The sequence below is a fragment of the Echinops telfairi genome, unplaced genomic scaffold (genome assembly GCF_000313985.2).
Source record: "Echinops telfairi isolate 266 unplaced genomic scaffold, ASM31398v2 ScPeMD7_7469;HRSCAF=8507_0, whole genome shotgun sequence".
NCBI lineage: Eukaryota > Metazoa > Chordata > Mammalia > Afrosoricida > Tenrecidae > Echinops > Echinops telfairi.
In genome coordinates this window covers 40,425,887-40,446,167 of record NW_022111372.1, presented here as the reverse complement: position 1 = coordinate 40,446,167, position 20,281 = coordinate 40,425,887, and the positions used below count along the sequence as shown (strand labels likewise).

At 52.8% G+C, this 20,281-nt stretch overlaps 1 protein-coding gene across 1 annotated transcript in view; it reads left to right on the top strand.

The window, feature by feature from the left end:
• The window catches only part of LSS (lanosterol synthase), a 27,619-nt gene extending 7,432 nt beyond the window's left edge, over nucleotides 1-20,187 (top strand). The window contains exons 5-22 of the mRNA XM_004697278.2: nucleotides 207-328; nucleotides 600-696; nucleotides 2,262-2,400; nucleotides 2,755-2,863; nucleotides 3,453-3,571; nucleotides 4,389-4,486; nucleotides 4,718-4,745; nucleotides 5,191-5,247; nucleotides 6,582-6,653; nucleotides 6,994-7,044; nucleotides 7,334-7,483; nucleotides 7,928-8,024; nucleotides 8,930-9,035; nucleotides 15,493-15,558; nucleotides 16,022-16,102; nucleotides 16,752-16,922; nucleotides 17,712-17,790; nucleotides 18,069-20,187. Coding sequence (XP_004697335.1) covers nucleotides 207-328; nucleotides 600-696; nucleotides 2,262-2,400; nucleotides 2,755-2,863; nucleotides 3,453-3,571; nucleotides 4,389-4,486; nucleotides 4,718-4,745; nucleotides 5,191-5,247; nucleotides 6,582-6,653; nucleotides 6,994-7,044; nucleotides 7,334-7,483; nucleotides 7,928-8,024; nucleotides 8,930-9,035; nucleotides 15,493-15,558; nucleotides 16,022-16,102; nucleotides 16,752-16,922; nucleotides 17,712-17,790; nucleotides 18,069-18,239 — 1,813 coding nt within the window. The 3' untranslated portion in view covers nucleotides 18,240-20,187. The remainder of the gene's footprint in view (nucleotides 1-206; nucleotides 329-599; nucleotides 697-2,261; nucleotides 2,401-2,754; nucleotides 2,864-3,452; nucleotides 3,572-4,388; nucleotides 4,487-4,717; nucleotides 4,746-5,190; nucleotides 5,248-6,581; nucleotides 6,654-6,993; nucleotides 7,045-7,333; nucleotides 7,484-7,927; nucleotides 8,025-8,929; nucleotides 9,036-15,492; nucleotides 15,559-16,021; nucleotides 16,103-16,751; nucleotides 16,923-17,711; nucleotides 17,791-18,068) is intronic.
• The last annotated feature ends 94 nt before the right edge of the window (nucleotides 20,188-20,281 follow it).

The following is a 20,281-nucleotide window of genomic DNA, read 5'->3' as shown; positions in this document are numbered from 1 at the left end:
GGACATGGCCAACAGAAGTGGGCAGATGGGCTCTGCCTGCAGCCTGGGCTCTGCTTTGTGGTCCTTGGGAGGCATGTGATCATGGACGGTGGCTGCGCCTAAATGACCATGTTTCCGTTTTCCGGGGATAATTTCCCCGAGTGTCTCACCCAGTTCCTTAGGAACATTACAGACTGTCTTTCCCCACCCACACCCTGTGTTTGCAGGCACGTGGAGCACAAGTCGACAGTGCTGGGGACAGCCCTCAACTATGTGTCCTTAAGGATCCTGGGCCTGGGGCCCGACCACCCTGACATTGTCCGAGCACGGGAGGTTCTCCACAAGAAAGGTAGTCTGGTGGCGCCGTGCTGGGGCACGGCCGAGGGTGCTGGTACAGTGGGAAAGATGCAGGCAGGGGGCCACCCTGCCGATGCTGGTGGGAGCTGTCTCACCTCATCCGTGGTTGATAAGCAGCATGACCAGGCATCTGTGTGGGTCCTCGAACCTTCTTTCATGGGGATGTGAGAGCTCACAGCAGACACGCACTTGGTTCCTGTAGGCTTAGTGCGCTGGTCCCTCGCAGGTGACGTGAAGTTGATTCAGGCTCCTCTCTGTCTCAGGTGGTGCGACACTCGTCCCCTCCTGGGGCAAGTTCTGGCTTTGTGTGCTGAACGTGTACAGTTGGGAAGGCATCAACAGCCTGTTCCCGGAGATGTGGTATGTGTGACCCCATGCCATCTGGTATGTGTGATGATCCCATGCCATCGCCACCTTACATTGGGGAGCAGTGGGGTCTGGGCCCCCCGGTGGTGAGCTTGTGGTTGTGCTTGCTCGCTGTCCCAAGGCTCCCTTTTGCGGGTGGGCTCTGGCCTCAGGGAGTCTGGACTCCATGGGTAGGGTCGGGTGGTGGACCAGGGGGTCTCCCAGGCTGACGGAGTCGGTGGGAGGGAAGACAGTGCTGTAAACTGTGTGTAGGCCAGCCGGTGCCTGGGGCTGCTGGCAGGGCCCCGGGTTGTGGGGAACCTGGGTGTTACCGTGTAACCTGTGTGCCCGCACCTGCCAGTCGTAGGGACTGTGGTGATGCCTGGAGGCCCAGGGGAGCGGCACAGCCCTTATCGTGTCACTGCCGTCACCTCTTCCCCAGGCTTTTCCGCTTGAGATGGTTCATCTAAATCACCAGCATCGCACTTCACCAAAGAAACATTCGTGCTTTGAAATACTGATTTGATAGCTAAGATCTTTTATTAAAAAAACAAAAAAGGAGCTGCAGTACTCTTCATACACGCAGCACATTTGGCCCGAGTCCCTCATCTCGTCCCGTAAGCAGTGTTTGAGGATGGCTGCTGTGCACATGCATCCAGGCACCTCGCCCTCATGTGCTACAGGAGGGGGCACCCAGGAAGGTTTGGACAAAGCCCTGAGGGTGGAGCGGACACCTGGGGACTGAGGGCAGGGCAAGGTCTCTGCTGGGAGCCATGAGGACAGAGGCAGGGTCCCCACTGGGTTTCTTCTATGTTAGGAGGTGACTTGTGGCCACGGTGGAGGGGCTAGTGAGAGAATCTCAGCAATCACCTAGTGGTGACAGGGAGGGCAGAGGTGTAGGTGATAGCGGGCTAGGTGAGAAGTCTGGCAGAGGGATTTATAGGTGGTAGGTGGGTGCTTACCTGGAGGGCTATGTGAGGCAGGACGGGGGCAATGTCTCAGCTTGGCTGGGTGAGGGGTACTGGGTGGGGAGACAGGTCAGGCTGGGAAACCAGTGGGAATGCCTGGTGAGGCAGGATGACTGGCCTGCCGGAGCTGTCCAAGGGGCAGTGGTTTGAGGCCTAGGGTGAGTGTGCCCGCGTGGAGGACCAGAGTTCTCCCCACACGTTGGACCTCAGGAGATTCCCCTTGTCAAAGAAGCAAAGCCTAGGTGCAGAGGCTGTCTGGGAAGGGCGGTCGTCATGTCAGACTTGGGCTTTGAGAAAACCACAGTGTTCTCCTCTACCTCAATCTAAGAGTTGCAGATTCCTGGAAACGCTGCCCAATGGAGCCCAGCCCTGTGCTGACATTACTTGTCTCCACTGGGAGACTGCAGCCAGGTCTGGACCTCGAGCTGAGCAAGAGCTGACATGCTGTTGTGGTGTGGTGGCTTGGCCTTGTGCTCTGTGAGGGTGCAGCTACAGGCGGCAGGTCCACGCTGGCCTGGGGAGTGGCTCTGCTTGGTCCACATGCAAGGTCTCTTGCATTGTGGAAGTGGGTTGAGCGGCAGACAGGACCCTCTGACTGTCCACTGTCCACAGGCTGCTGCCCACGTGGTTCCCTGCACACCCCTCCCACATCTGGTGCCACTGTCGGCAGGTCTACCTGCCCATGAGCTACTGCTATGCCAAGAGGCTGTCATGCCCTGCTGACGACCCATTGGTACAGAGCCTGCGGCAGGTGAGACCCTCTGCATTCGGGTGATAGCACATCCACACTGCAGGCTCCAATGCAGGGGGTGGCAGGAGTTCCCATGGTAGCCAGGTAAGCCTGTCCTGGTGAGAGGGTAGGACAGTAGTAGAGGGAGAAGAGTAGAGAGATGGTGGGGATGTGATCTGCAGCGGGGATGATCCACAGAGCAGTCCCAAAGGGCCATGACCTGGTGAAGTGGCCTTAGGATTAGTGGCTGGGAGCACCCTTCCCTGTGAACCTAGTGGCACTTAGTCAGAGTGTATGTGCCCATCAGTCATCTGCTGTGAATGCCTGGGCCTGGGTTCTCTGTTCCCACCTGTGGCTCAGGCACCCCTCCCCTAGGAGCTCTACCTGGAGGACTACGCCAGCATCAACTGGCCGGCCCAGAGGAACCGAGTGTCACCTGATGACCAGTACACACCACACAGCTGGCTGCTCAATGCCCTCTTAAGTGCGTGTCCCCAGCTGCATGTCCATGTGTGTAGGGAACATGCCGGGGCGGTGGAGGGCAGTCCCTCAGCCACCTCACAAAGGACCTGGCCATTTTCTCCCAGCAAGGCCCCCTGCCTGAGCGTGGTCCTATGGTGGGCTTCCTTTGCCCGTCTAGCCGATAAGACCTTGGAGCTGGGCTACGTGGAGGCACTGTGGCTGTCCTGCCCCCACAGTGGCAGCAGACCCACACTGGCCAGCGTGTGGTGGAGGCTGGTCTTACTCCTTCCTGGCTCCCCACCCACCCAGTGCCCCGAGTAGCTCCTCTCACTGGCCTGCTGAGGCCGACTGCTGCCGGGCTGCATCTGGCTCACAATGCCCCTGACCACTCACATGGGGAACCGGGGCTGGCTGGGAGCAGCAGATCTGGATGGGTGGGGCCATAGTGAGCATCTCCTGAGTCAGGTGGGGGGTAGGGGTGGGGGAGAGGAGAGTTAGCGATCAGGCAGAGGAGGCTCAGAGCGAGCCTCGTCCTGCCTGGGGCTGGAGGCTGCTCCTGCATAGCACGGAGGGTGGGTCCACTGATAGCCTCCGCCCTTTGCTAACCTCAGTGCTGCTCAACCTGTATGAGCGACACCACATCACCAGTCTGCGGAAGCGTGTCCTCCAGGAGCTGTATGACCACATCGTAGCCGACGACCGCTTCACCAACTGCATCAGCATTGGCCCGGTCAGTGCCCAGCTCGGCCCCGCCTCTTCTGACAGGGCACGGTGTGCTGAGCTCCCAGGGTCATCAGTTAGACCTCACAGTGGTGGAGGAGGGGTCCTTGAGGTAGCCTTGACTGGAACGTATCTGCCTGTGTACTCCCCACCACCCTGCCAGCTTGGAGAAGTTGGGTGTTGACCCATTGCCATCACCAGTCTGGTCTCTTGAGGGGGCTTGGGATGCTTCTCCTCATGACCTTTGTGCTGCCTCTGGCTGGGAGGGGCTGCTTCTCCCCTGGGACCGTCCCCTCCCCACTCCTGCCACACATCGCCCACTGTCTGCTCTACTCCTTGAGGACTTAGAAGTGACTCGGGATAGTGCCCAGAGTCTGTGTCACCTTGACGGGGCCCTCATCATACCTGACTTAACAGACAGCGTCCCAGTGTCAGTTAAAGAGGGCCAGGGGCCAGGAGGCTTGGGTTTAAAAGCTTCAGCAAGGCTTCTGGGCTTTGGATGAGCTAGAAATGTGCGTTCTTGGGTTTTGACTGCTGAGCTCACTAACCAGGGGCCCTGGATGGGAAGCATGGGCTCTGGGCCATTCTGCCTCAAGGAAAGGGGCCTCATTGGCCGGCCCGCTGCCTCTCGTGCTCCTGCAAACCGGGATGCGCTGAGAGCCCTGGTCCCTGCTCAGATCAGGTCTCAGCTCAGCAGGATGGGACCCCCACAGGCCCACCTGGCACAGACCCCTGCCTGCTGCCCATGTTCACGGGTCTGTTGGGTAACCACACCTGTGGTGTGGGGCCCAGGTGACCTCATGCTTACGCTAAGTGCACATCTGCAGATCTCTAAGGTTATCAACATGTTGGTTCGGTGGCATGTAGACGGGCCGACCTCCCCTGCCATGAAGGAGCATGTGGACAGGATCCCTGACTACCTCTGGTGAGTGAGCCGTCCTACCTGAGAACGCTGTGGGCATGGCTGTGGGAGGGCCCCAGCCTCAGGTTGGGGGTGGGGTGGGGCATGGTGCCACGGGGTCTGGGAATAGCGCCCCTGACCAGGAGCTCAGAACTGTGGAGCCAGCAAGGCTGCCTCTGTCTGAGCGGTTTGCTGACAAGATGAAGCTGAGTGGTCAGGGAGCTGATCTCCCTGACGCCTCTCTCTTCCTCCCAGGCTGGACCTCAATGGCATGAACATGCAGGTAGGACCCGGACCACGGGGTGGTCAGGGGAATGCCCTTGTTATTCTTGTTACCTTGTGTTGGACTTTCTCAGATTAAGGCCCCTTTTCTCTAACAACTTGGCTGTGTGTGTGTCCCTTAGCCCTGACCCAGTCTCCTGCTCCGAAGGGCCTCTGGTAGTTCATGAGGTGCAGTGTTCCCTGGGTGTGGGGCAACACACCTGCATGGGCCACTTTGCAATTATCCTTCCACCACCCTCAACCTTCCCCATCATCATTTTAGCCTGAGCTGCTGCCCATGTGGCACCTAAAGTGGCAGCCCTCTCTAGAATTCTTGTTGGCCCTCGGTGGGGTCAGAGCTGGGCCCCCTCACCCTTGGTCTGCTCTGGGCCCAGCAGTGCTGCCTACAGATGTGGGTGGGGAAGGATGTGCTGTTCTTTCTGGTACAGTGACCCTGCTTGTTCCAGGGTACCAACGGCTCGCAGCTCTGGGACACCGCATTCACCATCCAAGCCTTCCTGGAGGTATGTTTATGTCTGTGTCACTCGCCCGTGTGCAGCTCCAAGCGCTCTCTCCCACACCTCCCCACATTTCCCCCCAGTGTGCTTTCTCTATGCTACCCCCTTTGCTCACCACGGTCTTGTAATCTGGCTGGGTGGGATTCCTGGTCTTGATCCTCCGTATGGGGTCTGGGGCTCCCGCACTGATTTCTGCAAGCCCCCAGATCTGTGCCCATCATAGGCCCCAGACACCCTCGCTTGGGATGGGCGCTAGAGTAGACCAGCCTCTAACATCGGTGGGGGTCCAAAGGAGCAATTGTGCGGTTATAATTTATAAAGGTCATAGCAAAGTCATGGAAGATAGAGAGAGTGAAATAAAGGGGTCACACATTTTATGGTCGCATGCTCACCTCTGGGACTGCCATGATCTCAGCAGCCAGGTCTGCACAGAGAGAGAGTGGGAAGACGACGAGGGAGGAGAAAGCATCTCCTATTTATTTCTGACCAAGGCTCCTAGATATACTTAGGGGCGTGATTACAGGTAACCACACATGTCACAGGAAGGGGCTGTATAATAGGCATACTCATCACAGGAAGGGGATGAGCTAGGGGTGTACACCTAATAGGAAGGGGAGGGGTTAGGGGTACACATGTGACAAGATGGGCAGACTTAGACTCAAGATGGCAGCCTAACCTTGGTCTTCCTTGAGTGGGCTTGACCTTTTCTCTAGGCTCTCCTTCAGGCAAACAATCCACTACCCTTATCAGAAGGGAGTGGGCCCTACTTAGGGTGGGACAGACTATACAGTCTGGTTGCTCTCATGGCTGATAAACCCTCAGGGAGAATAATCGCTGAGCAGCTTGTGCTGACCACCAAGTGTACAGTCATTTACCATGTGTAGCACGCAGCGTCTTAGGTTTGGCACATGTTTGGGGAAGACAGCCTGGGGAAACCCTTTTATACCCCACAGATGGGGCTTTGCCCGAGGGCAGGGGGTTGTGTTTGAGGCATCAGCCCCTCAGATCTAGCTTGACTGGGCAGGGAAGACCAGGTCGGGATGTGAGTGGGGAGATTAGCTGCAGGCTGAGGAGGCCGGGCTGGGGCTGCTCGGGATTCGGGATCAGAATGCCTTTCGTTTTGAACTGACGGTGGTGGTGGTCGCTTTGAGCACATTTTGAAATGGACGACGCAGAGTTTCTAGCTTCGTAGCTCCCAGCCTCCACCCCGCTCTCCACCAGTGTGAGAGAAGTATGAGCTTCAGGGTGGTGGGTGGGGGACTGTGGTCCTTGGAGGGCTCTAGGTCCGGCAGAGGACGAGCCGAGTGGCGGGTGGGTCAGCAGGCTGTGCTTTCTCACAGGCTGGCGCACACCACTTACCCGAGTTCACATCCTGCCTGCAGCAAGCGCACAAATTCTTCCGCATCTCGCAGGTGAGGCCGCCAACTGGCTGCTGTCCCTCCCCACCCTGCCCCTTCCCCTGCCCAGTCCTCTCCTGGCCCCGCTGCGCATCCGGCCCTGTCCCTCCTCTGCCTCCTGCAGTCGGCCTCCAGCCCTCTTCTTCCGTGAGCACTCTTGCTAAGGTCGCCAGGGGCCCGTGGCACTTCTGCCATGGTCTGGCTCCTGTCGAGTTGGTGGGGGCGGTCCTTCGTGGGCCTGAATGGCAGTAGCTTCTCTCCACCGTGCACTTGTTACGTTGGCATCTCCCAGCCCTTTGTCCCCCCAATACTGGTGGTGACCCATCTCTCTTGCCTTTCCTGTAATGCTCCCTAGATCGTGGACAACTTACCTGACTATCAGAAATACTACCGCCAGATGAGCAAGGTACCCATCTGCCCATCCAAGGCCCCCGTGTACCTTTACCTGCATGTGCAGTCACCTGGATGCATGAGGGCATTTCCCACTGAGAACTTGCCTGCCCCCCACACCAACTGCCACTTTGAGGGGAGGTGCACATGCCCAAACACTCAGTAACTATTGGGCCAGTTGCTCAGTCACTGCGGGGAGACAAAGGGAGGCAGCACGTCAGGGGCGCAGCTCCTTGTGGTGAAACTGGGCCCCAGAGGCCTGGTGATCTCTGGTGGCTGCTACTTAGCCCGGGCTCTGCTTCCAGGGTGGCTTCTCCTTCAGCACTCGGGAATGCGGCTGGATCGTCGCTGATTGCACAGCTGAGGGACTGAAGTGCCTGCTGCTCCTGCAGGAGCAATGCCCCTTTATCACTGAGCTTGTGCCCCCTGAGCGGCTGTACGATGCAGTCAATGTGGTAAGAGTGCTGGACTGGGCGGGGGACAGTGCCCCCAGCCCTCAGCATGTTCCGTGGGCCTGGAGGGAAGAGCCTTCCGATGGTGGAAACTGGCTGGGATGTAGAAGCCCAAGGTTGGGTGTGGCCTTGGGGGCTGCAGTCGGGTTGCGAGGAGACCTCTGAAGCCCCCGCTTGTTTTCCACCTTGTGTGGAAGTCTGGGACCTGCCCACGCCTACATGAGGCTCTCAGGGTCCTTCAGGAGTGGGGCAGGGTGCATCTGAACATGCCTATCTCTCGCCTCCCTGTCTCATATCAGTTGCCGGCAGTTCCCGGCTGACTGGTGAATGGCTTCTCCCTGTACTGTCACGCAACAAACCCACTGTTCTGCCCTCTGGAACTCTGGGCCTGGTACTGCTGGGAAGCCCTGCTGACACTAGGCTCTGATGACCTGTCTTTGGTTTTAGTTGCTGAACATGAGGAATTCAGATGGAGGGTTTTCCACGTATGAGACCATGCGTGGATCGGCCTTTCTAGAGTTGCTGAATGCCTCAGAGATCTTCAGTGAGTATACGGCCGGTGGGGACACAGGTGCATGGCCCAGGGCACCTGGTCCTCCCCATGCCCAGGGCAGACCAGCAACGGCCCTGAAGTGAGAGAGTACTCCCCAAACTGCCCTCGGAAGCACCCTGTCCTCTAGAGCCCGCTTCGTCAACTGTGGGTCATGACACCATTATGAATGTGCAGGTGGTGAAAACTTTGGCAACTGTGAAAGGTTTCTGAACCTGCAATGCCTGCTGATTACCATATACACTCGAGTATAAGCCGAGTTTTTTCAGCACATTTGTATGCTGAAAAAGCCCCCCAGTTTTGTGGTAAAACTAGGTGTCTCGGCTTATAGTTGAGTACATACAGTAATTCAAAATCAAGTGCGTAATGAAGCCAGGGGCGTTTCTTGTAGCACTTGTTTGTGTTGCAAATTTCTCCGGTAAAGGGGTATCACGAGGGCAAAGCTGAGCACAGGTGAATCCTCCAGGAAGGTCTCCCATATTGGGGGAACCTCTTTCTGAGGCTGCTGACCTTGTGGGGAGGTTGGGTGGAGTGTTGAGTCCTGGTTGATAACCACATGTTTTCAAGCATCCGCCCATGGGCTGCTGTGCTGGCAAAAGGGGTTCTTTCTCGCTGTGTGGGCACTGGCCTGCGCCCTCCTGTGTGCTCTCTGGCTCCTGAATGAGGCCCACCCCTGGCATTCTCAGGAGGCGGGATCGCGTCTAGGGTTTGTCGGGATGTGGGATGCAGCCTCCTGTCATCTCGTGTGAGTCCCTTTGTTGTGGCCCAGGGCTGGTTCACCCAGGTCATGTGTCCGTGCATCCTGGAGGGACATGAGGCTGTGCATTGCCGGCTCTGCCCACAGGGGGGGCGCGTGCTTATCCCGGACTTGCCTGGGCTCACACCCCTCTCCCTCCTAGGCAACATCATTGTTGACTACACGTATGTGGAGTGCACCTCTTCCGTGATGCAGGCACTGAAGTGCTTCCATCAGCGGTTCCCGGACCACAGGGCAGATGAGATCAGGTGAGCCTGGGCCCTGGCTGGCTCCTCGACATTGGGAGCAGATCTCTTCAACTCTCGGTAACGGCGGCCTGTCTCAGAAAGAGACTGTAGGTGCAACTCATGTAGACCCAGAATAGCTTTGTCATGCTCCAAAAGTCAGTTCTTTGCTATGAAATAGACCAGTTATGGGTACGGAGGACCAGAATATCCACAATGATACTATAAAAATGGATGCTGTTTTACACCTTAAGAATGCCTTTTAAAAAAGACATTTAACTTCACTTGTGTCCACATAAGTGGCTTTATAGTAAGTAAGCCTTTCCTACTGAAGAATAGCATATAAACTAAGTCCCCGAGCCCTAAGTGAGGTCTTGGTGCATCCTGTCATCAGCATCCAGACAGACCTCTCCATCAGCTGCCTGGGCTCCTCTGCCTCCCTGGTCTCGTATGCACCAATGGTTCCTGACTCTTCCCCGCACTGCTGAGCCTGTGACGCTCAGCCAGCAGTCGAGGGCAGCAGTCGTCCATTTGTTTGACCCATTGCCATAGGCATTTGCGTAGAAGGACCTCACTTCGTCCACTCACCCGTTGAGAGATACTGGAGTTTCTTTTAGTTTGGGGTTATTACGAAGCACCCTTGTTTTGGGGCTGCATGCATGCCCCTTTCTTAGGAATTTTCTTTTTCTTTTTAAAAATCATTTTATTGGGGGCTCGTACAACTCATCATAATCCATACATACACCCATTGTGTCAAGCCATTGGTACATTTGTTGCTCTCATCATTCTCAAAACATTTTCTTTCTACTTGAGCCTTTGGTATCAGCTCCTCATTGTTTTCCCTCTCCCTCTGGCACCCTCCCTCCCTGAGAACCCTTGATAATTTATGTTATTATTATTTTGTCATGTCTTACACTGTCCGATGTCCCCCTTCACCCACTTTTCTGTTGCTTAGGGACATTCTTACAGGTGGACCTACTGTACTGTGTGGGGCATGCTGCTGTGTGCTGGCCCCAGATTCTCCCTCATCTTGCTGTGATTACATGGTTCGAGTTTCGGATTCTAAACCTGGTGTGCTAAGTCATGCTGATAGTCCTTTTATATATTGGATGCTAACGCCTGACAGATAGGCCATGATGTATGGCCCCTTTTGTACATTGTCGGAAGAAAGACGAGGCTAGCTTCCGCGAAGTTCCAGGGAGCAATTCTGTTCTGTATTACCAGGTCATTAGGAGCCAGAATCAACTCATGGCAGTGGGTTTCGTTTTTTTTTTACTTTGGATTCCACTTGAAGAATATTTTCAGAGTTTTGGCAAATAGTTAGGGGAGAAACTAGTCTGTACTTTTCCTCTCCTTACCCGCTCTCCTGTGCCGGCGGTACTGGAGGCAACGCTTTGTTCTTTGGAGATTGGCTGTCTGCGCAGTGTCATTGTCTCCTTCTATGTTGGAGAGAATTCCCCGGTGAGTCCGGCTGGCCCTGGAGTTTTCCTGGAGGAAAAGTGTCACATGATGCGCTCCATTTCTGTAGCAGTTATAGGGCTGTACAGATTGTCTATTTGTGTCAGTTTTTGGAGTGTTTCTATTTCATCTTAGTTCTATATTGATTGACACAAAACTTTCCCCAGGTGGTTTCAAATAGTGCCGGCTTACCACGGACGGGGTCAGCTCTCTTTTTCTTCTTCATTCTTACTAGAAGCTTAATAGTTTTATTAATGTTTTCAAAGACAACACCTGCAGGTTTTGATTCTATCTCGGAGATAACTCTTTTATCTTTCAGTGTACTATTTTGGCTTTTAAGGAACGCTGGTTTCTCAGTGGTTAAATGCTCGGCTATTTACTGAAAGGTTGGCAGTTTGAAACTCCCACGCACTCGGTGGGAGAAAGATGAGGCAGTCAGCTTCCATCAAGATGTACAGCCTGAGCAACCTGTGGGGCAGCTCTTCTCTGTCCTTTAGGGGCCCTGTGAGTTCAGAGGGACTCAGTGTCAAACAAAAAAACCTCCCAATATATATACATATTTTTTGTTTTATTTTGGGTATCATTTATCACTGCTCTTTATTATTTTTTTTCTACATACTCTTTCTGACTTCTTGGACGGATGCTTGGACAAGTGATTTGCATCTTTCCATTTTAGAGAAGCATTTAAGAGGGTGAGTAAGTGCAACATGTTGTGCAGTTGGAAATACTTTTCAGTTTCTCTTGTGAGTTCTTCTCTGACCCATGGGTCATTGAGGAGTTTTTTTTACTTAATTTCCGGAAACATTAGGATCGCATCGCTTGTGTTTTTGTGGAGTGAGTTCCTTTTGTTCTGGCCACCAGGTGGTGCTGTCCTTGTTTTTTATTTCTTTTTTCCCATTTTCTATCACCCCAGTTTGGCAGGAAGAAGCCCCTGGCAGGATGATGATGATGTGTATCCAGAGTTGTTCATGTCCCCAGCCCTGCAACTGCTTTATGGTCTTTTCTGCCATACTTGAGTTATCCTTAGAGAAAAGGCCTTCTGTGTGCAACTATTTTGAAAGCATGTCAACTTAAAAAAACCAAAATCACTCTAATACAGTAAAGCATGTTCTTTGATGGGCACTTGGAACTACAGAGAAGTTATACAGGCTTCCCTCATTGAGCTTCGGAGGGACCTGCACTCACTGTTTGGAGTCCCACCTTCATCGGTGTCCGTGTGTGCACATGTGCTCACACGCCCGTCTCTCCTCTGTCACTGCTCCCTCCGTACCTCATGAGGTTTCTGGAAGTGGTGGCAACTTCCTGAGCCAGTTGGAGTTCTCCTTCCTTGTGGCTTTGATCACTGTGCAATAATGGCACCTTTCTCTTCCTCAGGAGCCTTTTCCTCTGGGTTAGTCTTAATTTCCATTGTTACTTTCCACTGGTCACCAGCTTACCCTGGAATATATCATGAAAAGACTTTGTTCATGACCAGAATGATTCCCTGGAGCCGATGTGGGCTCTGGAGCCTCTGGTCTGGGCCGACCCTTCCCGCATATTAACTGTCATTGTGTGAAAACTGGTGGTTTGGAAGGTGAACATGGTCGTCTTATCATTGGGTTCACTGACATGTCTGTGGTGGTGATTGAACGAGGCTCTTTTCCCCCTGATGCTTACAAAGCACATATGTGTCTTTTATCATGAAACGTTCACTCATGTCCTTGCCAACAGTTTTACTAGGAAAATTTTACTTTATTTACATATTTAAACACAGTAAGTCTATTTCTGAAGCTTCTACATTAACAGATTATTTTCCAGCTTATTTGCTCTTTTTATCTATATTGTGAGTTTGAACATGTTTTGAATTTCTAAATAGTTAAATATAATAGTCCTTACTTGTTTTCTCAAGAAAGAGTTTATCTGGAGATATTTTGAGATACAGTTGCAGTTTACTGTAACACTAGTACAAACATAGAATATTCCATCTTTACTCTTCTGATTGGAAATCCACCCTTAATTAATAATTTATAGGGAAGTTACTAAAATAGGAAAAAACATTTCTGATTACCACTCACTTAGATTTTGTAATTGTTAACATTTTACTATATTTGCTTTATCATATTCCCTCCAGTACCCCCATATTTATATACATATTTTTCCTGGAACTATCTGAGGGTAAGTTGTAGTCATGTTGTACTTTTAGCCCTAAATACTTTGGTACATGTTTCTCAGGAACAAAGATATTCTCTTATGTAAATATTGCACAATTATAAAAATCAGAATTTTGAGAATAATCTGCAGACATTATTTAAATTTTCCTAATTATTTTCCCAAAACGAAACTCGCTGCCATCAGGTTGACCCAACAAAATAGGATGGAATTGCACCTGCTGGTTTCTGAGATTAGACTAACTGCATATTGGAGTGGAAAGCCTCATCTTTCTGTCTAGGAGCAGCTGGTGGCTTTGAACTGCTGATCTTGAGTTTAGCAATCCAATGTGCCACCTCTACACCACCCGGGCAATATCCTTCATATACAATTTTTCTCTTTAAGATCTATTCCAGGATCACGGTGCACTCTTAGTTGTCATGTCTGTATCTGTTTTAACCTGGAGCAATCCTTTAATCTCCCTTTTCTTTCATGACCCTGACTTTGTCGTTGTTGAAGAGTACAGGCACGTATTTTGTAGCATGGCCTTATTCTCTGTCTTGCTGGTGTTCATGATGTGTCTTAAGCTGTGTTCTCTCAAAAAGTAAAACCAGTGCCACCTATATGTGAATATATAGAGAAAATTTATATCCAGAAAAGGGCTCACAGAGTGGTAGAAGTTGGCAAGTGCCAAGTCTGGGCAGGTTCTAAGCCCATGGAACTTGTACTGTTAGACTGGTGGTTGCTGCTGACTTACATAGCTGTGGGGGCTGATGAGCCCAAGATTATCAGGAAGATGACAGGCTAGTGGATGCAGAGGTGAATGGATCCAAGGGCAGCAGGTTAGGGTTGTGGCCGCAGAGGCAAATGAATTCAAGGGCAGCAGGTCAGATGGCAGACTGATGTCTCCCAGTACTGGAAAGCAACATGGCAGGCCATTGGCTCAAGTCTAAAGAACTGGAGGTCGGATGAGTCAGGGTATAGGATTCAGACCCAGTAAACAGCTAGCACGTTTTTTCCACAGCATCCACTTATATTGGAAGCAAGCCACATCCCAAGGACACTTCCTTTCAATCGATTGCATCAGAGCTGTGACCTGTAAGCACCATCTTAATTTTCTTAAAACTGATGGGCCCCTCACGGCAGATTCCCTTGTGTTAGATCATATCCTGTAGAATTACTAGATCTTAACTCAGTGGTTAATCCTGAGAATCCTGGCCCACCCAAGCTGACACACTGCCGAACTATCACACTCGGGTTCTGAAGCCCTGCATTTTGTCAGAAATACCATGCTAGAGGTGTAGTCTCCAGCGGCTCATTTCAGGTAGCTTGTGATGTTGATTGTGATCAATTGCTTAAGGTGATGACTGGTTTCTCCCCCGTAAAGTTACTGTTCTTTGTGGAGAGGAGGTTTTAGATGCTCTAACTACCCTGTTTTTCATCATGCTTTTATCTGTTAGTGTTAGCATTTGATGTGCTTCTTGTCTGAATCATTATTCAGATGATGGTTACAGAATTGTCATTCCTTCCGTGTGTATGAAGGAGCCCTGGTGGCATATGAAGTTACATGTGGGGCTGCTAACTGCGAGCTTGGTGGGAGAAAGATGAGGCTTTCTACTTCCAGAAAGATTTACAGCCTCAGAGACCTCTGCCCTGTAAAATTACTGAGTCAGAAGCTCTAGGGGTAGTGGATCTGGCTTTTCATATGTATTAGCTGAGGTCCTACTAAAAACTTTCCTGTCTGTGGATTCTTAGGCGTTACTTTTCCCTTTATTGATCTTAAGCCTCCCTGGATACTTGGATAAACTTTTTTGTTTTAACTTGAGTGAATTGTCTTCTCTTTTCCTTGGAAGCTCAAGGTTCTGGGATTATCATCGTATCTGTTTCAGTAGGTCTCTTGCCTCTTTGATGCAGAGGGTCTGTGTGGCCTGCTTGCAGTCACCTGCTAGGAAGGTTTGGATCCCTGATTCACTCTATGTGCTAGATTTCTGACGGGCTTTGACATCTATTGCTTTGTCTCAGATGGATTATTTTTCCCTCTTTGGGTTCTCCAGTGCATCTGGCAGCGTTTTGAGTGCTGGTGATCCTGCCTGGAGCTCTCTTTAGTAGAGGTTTGCTCTAAGGCCTTATTTTCTTCTGTTTCTTTCTTGAACTTGGCCAGTTTTCTTCTCCCCTCCTGTAGCTGCTCCTCCTTTGAAACACTGTATCTCATTTGACCTACTTGTGGAAAAGGGGACTGTGTTAGTCTGGGTAGACTAGAGAAAGAAGTTCACAGACACTCAGGTGTATAAGAAAGAGCTTTATATAAAGAGTATTTTTATATTAAGAAAACATCCCAGCTCAGTCTAGATCAAGTCCGTAAGTCTGATATTAGCCCATATGCCCGATACCAGTCTGTAAACTCCTCTTCAGACTCATGGAACACATGCAATGATGTTGAATGCAGGAAGATCACAGGCCAGTGGGTGAAAAGTCTTGTGGACTCAGTGGCGGTGGAAACATCTCAGCACTGGTGTGGGTCTCCACATGGCTCTTGCAGCTCCAGGTTTCTGGCTGCCATTAGCATAGCCCCATGTGGCTTGTCAACAGGAATGTCTCGCAGGGAGATGAAATGTCAACAGGAATGTCTCGCAGAGAAAGTGTGTATCCCACCTCCAGGGAGGACGGTAGGAGTTCCCAGAATCCTCAGGAGAAGACCATGCCCACACAGAGGCTTCATTGGCTATGACTTGACTGACAGGCTAGACTCCACCTCTTCGCAATTTGACATGAGATTATGTAACTGCCGTAGGGACCATGCTCATTCTTTGGAGATTATGGGCTGGGTGGAGTTGAGAGAGGCACACAGCTGGCTCTCTGCTGGCATGGTAACATTGGCAAATCTGTTGTGTTCCAGGGAGACCCTCCAGCAGGGCTTGGAGTACTGTCGTCGGACACAGAGGGCCGATGGTTCCTGGGAAGGGTGAGTGAGCCTCGCCTGTTACCTGTAGGTGAGGACTTTCTGGGAATGACCACCAGCCAGGGAATGTCTAGTCAGCCACTCTTGCGAACCTGGGTGTTGACTAAGGCTGCCCCAGGCGCGGCTGGAAGGATCTCTGTTGGTGTCCACTCCACATGTAGCTGGAAATGAGTCTGTTGCACATGTTGGCTGCCCTTGACAGCCAGTGCTGCCTGGATGGCTCTGAGGCCACCACCTTTTCCTTCCCTTCACGTTGGCTGTGCCTGTTTGGGTCTGGTTGGTGGTTTCACTGATTGAGGTCACCCAGGAGGCAGGCCCGGGAGGCCCCATTTTCAGTGGTCCCGAAGCATGGAGTGAATGGTGAGGGCGTGTCTGGCTCACCGAAGCGGTCACCCTTCTTCCACGGAAGGCACCCTGACAAGCTAGCAGAGTCTTGCTGTAGTCACTCCTTGTCCTGTGTCTCCAGCTCCTGGGGGATCTGCTTCACGTACGGCACCTGGTTTGGCCTGGAAGCATTTGCCTGCATGGGGCACATATACCAGGATGGGTAAGTGGTTCTCAGAAGCCCCAGAGTCACAGGTGAGGTCAGCTCCTTGGTTCTTAGGAGCACCACAAGACACTGGGGATGGAGGGGTGGAGCTTAAAGCAAGACGTTCAGCACAGGCGCTTCCTCTTGTGAAGATTGCTTTGTGGAGTTTACAGGTTTGTAAATACTAAGCGAAGATTCCAGAAAACATGAGTATTGAGGCTGAGATGAGGATGTTTTCCTTGTCCCGGGAGCTGCCAGGACTGATGTGTATTCCAGACGCTTTGCTCGAGCTGTGGAAGAAGCTTCTGGCCTGGCTTGCTCCCCAGGTCTGCCTGGCCCCACCCTGAAATGACAGGGTCAGAGTTCAGGATCCTTATGCTGAGCCAGCGGCGTGCTCTGTGGCATGTGCAGGGTGGGCCATTGTCGGCCTTTTGGGGTCCTCTCTTCAGGGGTTATTGAACCCATTCCTTCAGGGGATGTAGAGCCCAGAGTGTCTCCCTGGTCTCCTCAATAACCCTAGGGATGTCATCATTGCGGCTTCACATTTTGGGCACCCTAACACAACAAGAGTGGGTCTGGAGTCAGGCCCTGGGTTACCTGGCTGGGATGAGACCCCAGATCCCAGACCTTCCCGTACGACATGCCTTTATTCCCCTGGTCCATGCAGGAAGGCCTGTGAGGAGGTCACCCGGGCCTGTGACTTCCTGTTGTCCTGGCAGATGGAGGATGGTGGCTGGGGAGAGACCTACGAGTCCTGCACGTTGCGGCACTACGTACAGAGCACCGAGTCCCAGGCCCACTGCACCAGCTGGGCCCTGATGGGGCTGATGGCCGTCAGGTGGGCATGGGCTGGCATGGGGGGGTGGTGTGTGTGTGTGTCAGGCCAGAGGTCCTGGGGAGTGGTCCCCTAGAGCAAATTTCATTTCTTAGAAGTTGGTTATGTGACACGATAGCCGCACAAGGAAAGCCCGCAACAGCATGGGATTGTGGGCAGGGGCCACTTGCTGGGCCTGGCAGTGACTGACCGAATCAGGACTCTGAGGGCTGGCAGAAGTCAGCTCAGGGCCTGCAGCTACTTCTTTCTGTGCACAGACACACATACACCTTCATGTGTAGCTACATGTGTGTGCATACGCACAGAAGTGTACAGGTGCATGTGCAGATATTCAAGAACATACCCACCTGTGAGCTCATTCTGTCCCTGTCTGTGTTCCACTATTGAATGTGGGGTCATTTAGAGGATCTTCCTCGAGCCCCTTCCAGGCGAGGGCAGGTTGGTATGTGCAGTGGTGGCGGCAGCAGCCTCTGAAGAGGCCAGCAAGGATGCAGCCCAGGGGCCGACTGTGAGGCCCTGGTGCCCCTGAGACCTGTGTGCCTGGTCTCCCGGGAGAAGGGCAGTCCTGGAGGCCCGGGCTGTGGGGCAGGGCTGAGGAGAGCAGCAGGAGCCGAGCACCTCCTGAGCGCCACATCTGTCCCAGCAGACCATGCTGTGTGCCCCTGGCCCCTTGTCAGACTTTGGGATAACAACTCGGAGGGGCCGTGCAGCACCTCACTGGTTTCCAAGCCTGGACTGCGTGGATAGGTTCTCCCCACAGCTGACCTGGGGCTTTGTCTCTCTCCTTTCCAGGCACCCCAATGTTAAGGCTTTGGAAAGGGGAGTCCAGAACCTGCTTGGAAAACAGCTCTCCAATGGCAGCTGGCCCGAGGTATGCCAGGGTCTTTCCAGGGGCACTGCATGGGGATGGGTGGGGCGGGGCTGGCTATTTCTCTGGGCACTTGGTGAGCTGAACCAACTGCTAAAGTCTGGGCTGGAGGAGTGTGTGGTGGCGTGTCAGCATGGTCTGGGGGCAGGGGCGGGTAGAGGTCTCTAGGACTTCCCTCAGCTCTGCTATCCTGCACAGCCCCTCACCCGTGGGACATAACCCGGGTGATGCTCTGCCCTCCCTCTTCCCGGGCTGCATGCTTACCTTCCACATTCTTCCAGGAAAACATCTCCGGGGTCTTCAACAAGACCTGCGCCATCAACTACCCTTCCTACAGCCACGTCTTCTCCATCTGGACTCTGGGCCGGTTTCTCCACCTGTACCCCCAGAATGCCCTCGCCCGTTCCCACTCAGCACACCCGCAGGATGTGGGGTGTGAGGGTGTCATCTGAGGGTGGGGGGTGTAGGGAAAGGTACTGTGTTCTCAGCCCAGGCTCAGTCTGAGACGGACTGGTTGGGGCTAGGAGCAGAGAGCTAGTCTGGCTTCTCAGAAGGCCCTTCCCTTCCAGCACCAGGCCTGCCAGTGTGGCAGCACCCTTTCTGTGGGCACAAGGCTGGAGCCTTCTGGAAGTGTCCACTTGTGTCTGCCCTTCCTGCCCTGCCATTAATGCAGGCTCCCCTTGAGATTCCTTGTGTCCTGCACCCCTTTTGGGGTCGTGTGCCCTACCTTTTTTTTCAAGTGGGAAGAGGAGGGTACCATGGGGTGACGCTGTGAGGGCAGCATGTCTGTTCTGCAGTCTCTACCTACTCTTAGTATCCCTGTGAGGAAGGGGGTCAGCCTTTCCTGTGCTGGGCAGGGGGCCTGGGGCAGTGCTCCTCCCACAGTGCAGCCTGTACGGGGCAGGGCCTTCAGTAGCCCAGCCTCCAGGTTGTACAGTACCGGTATGCAATAAGGAGAGTGGGGCAATCACCGCCTGGCCACTGTATGGTATGGGCCGTTGGTATGTGTTGGACAGCCTATCCCTTCCCATCCCAGCTAGGCAGGACTTGGCACCTTCCTCCGATGCAGGCAGGTGTCTGGCCTGTGGCACCCACACCTCACCCCCCTTCTGGATGGGAGGGAACCTTTGCCCCAAACCTTGATATTTCTGTGAGCTCAAATGCTCTGCTGCCCTGTGAGGAGCCACTACAAGAGACCAGGACTAGTGCCACCCACCACTTACCTAGTGCCAGCAGACTCTTCTCCCACCCTCCCCAGTCTGTACCAGCCTTCCCTTCCCTCTGCTGTTTCTGTGTCCCCCTCGCCCCATCCCATCATTTCCCACTTGGACCTGCTGGCCAGCCTGTCACCCTAGCAGTGGTCCAGGCCTTTGGCAGTTTGCCCTCTGGCCTCCCTCACCACCAATTTTCCTGGCCATCCTGAGCACTGTCCCCAATAGGCCTGGTACTTGCCTGCCTTGGGGCATTCTTTCAAGCTACCCCTCTACTGCCCCTTCTCCCTGTGCAAACCTGCACTGGCCCAACCTGGGACTGGTGTGGGCAGGTGGCTAGTCAGCTCATGTAGCAGGTGCTTAGAGGCTATATGTGCACCTCTTGGCCATTTTGAAACGAATGTTGGTTTTGGCAGAAGGGATTGTGTTGGGATGTTTCGAGCCTATCAGTGTACCCTGCACCACCCCCTCCTCCTGTGCGAGCCTCCCAGCCTTACACCAGCGGGGCATAGTTTTCCCCGATGCAGCAGCACCGGCTCCTGGGGAGCCCCTCTCTGCCACACCACTGTACAGAACACCTTTTATTCAGGACAGAAATCTGCTTTTGAACTGAGACTGCACATAATGAAAATGTTCATCTGAATCCCTGCTGTGACCTTACTAAACGGCCACCAGGTTCCTGTGCATGGATGCATGCTGTGGGTGGCTCTGTCTCGTCCTGGGGGACAGTCATGACCAGGGGGCGGTTTTGCAAACCCTGTCACTCCTCGGTCAAGTCCCTGGCAACAGTCTTCAGCAAACAGGAGGACGAGCAGGGTGCGTCACCAGTTACTTGGGGGAAATATTCCAGCCTGATAAAAATCCATAATCCAAGTATGCTGGGTAAATCATTCAAGGTTCTTGAATTAAAATAGCTTCATTGGTGATCAAGAAGCAATTTCGAGTAGTAGACTGCAGGTCCCTCTGCCTTAGCTTCCTGTGCTCACCTGTTTTAGACCCTTCCTGGTGAGGGACTCGCCACCGGACATGCTCGCTTTTCTGTAGAAACATATTCCAAGAGATAATGCTGCTCCTTTCTGGAGCATAAGTTTGGTATTGCTTCAAACTTAAATTTTATTGAGATAATAAAAAGTTTTATATACTAATGCTTTGTGCTATTTTTGATTAAAAATTACAATTAATAAGTTAATCGGTCAGCCTGTTTGATTTTTGTTCCTTGTAAGATAGTTTTTTATTTATAACTCACTTGTATTAAAAAGTAACGAAGGTTAGAAAGATGGGAC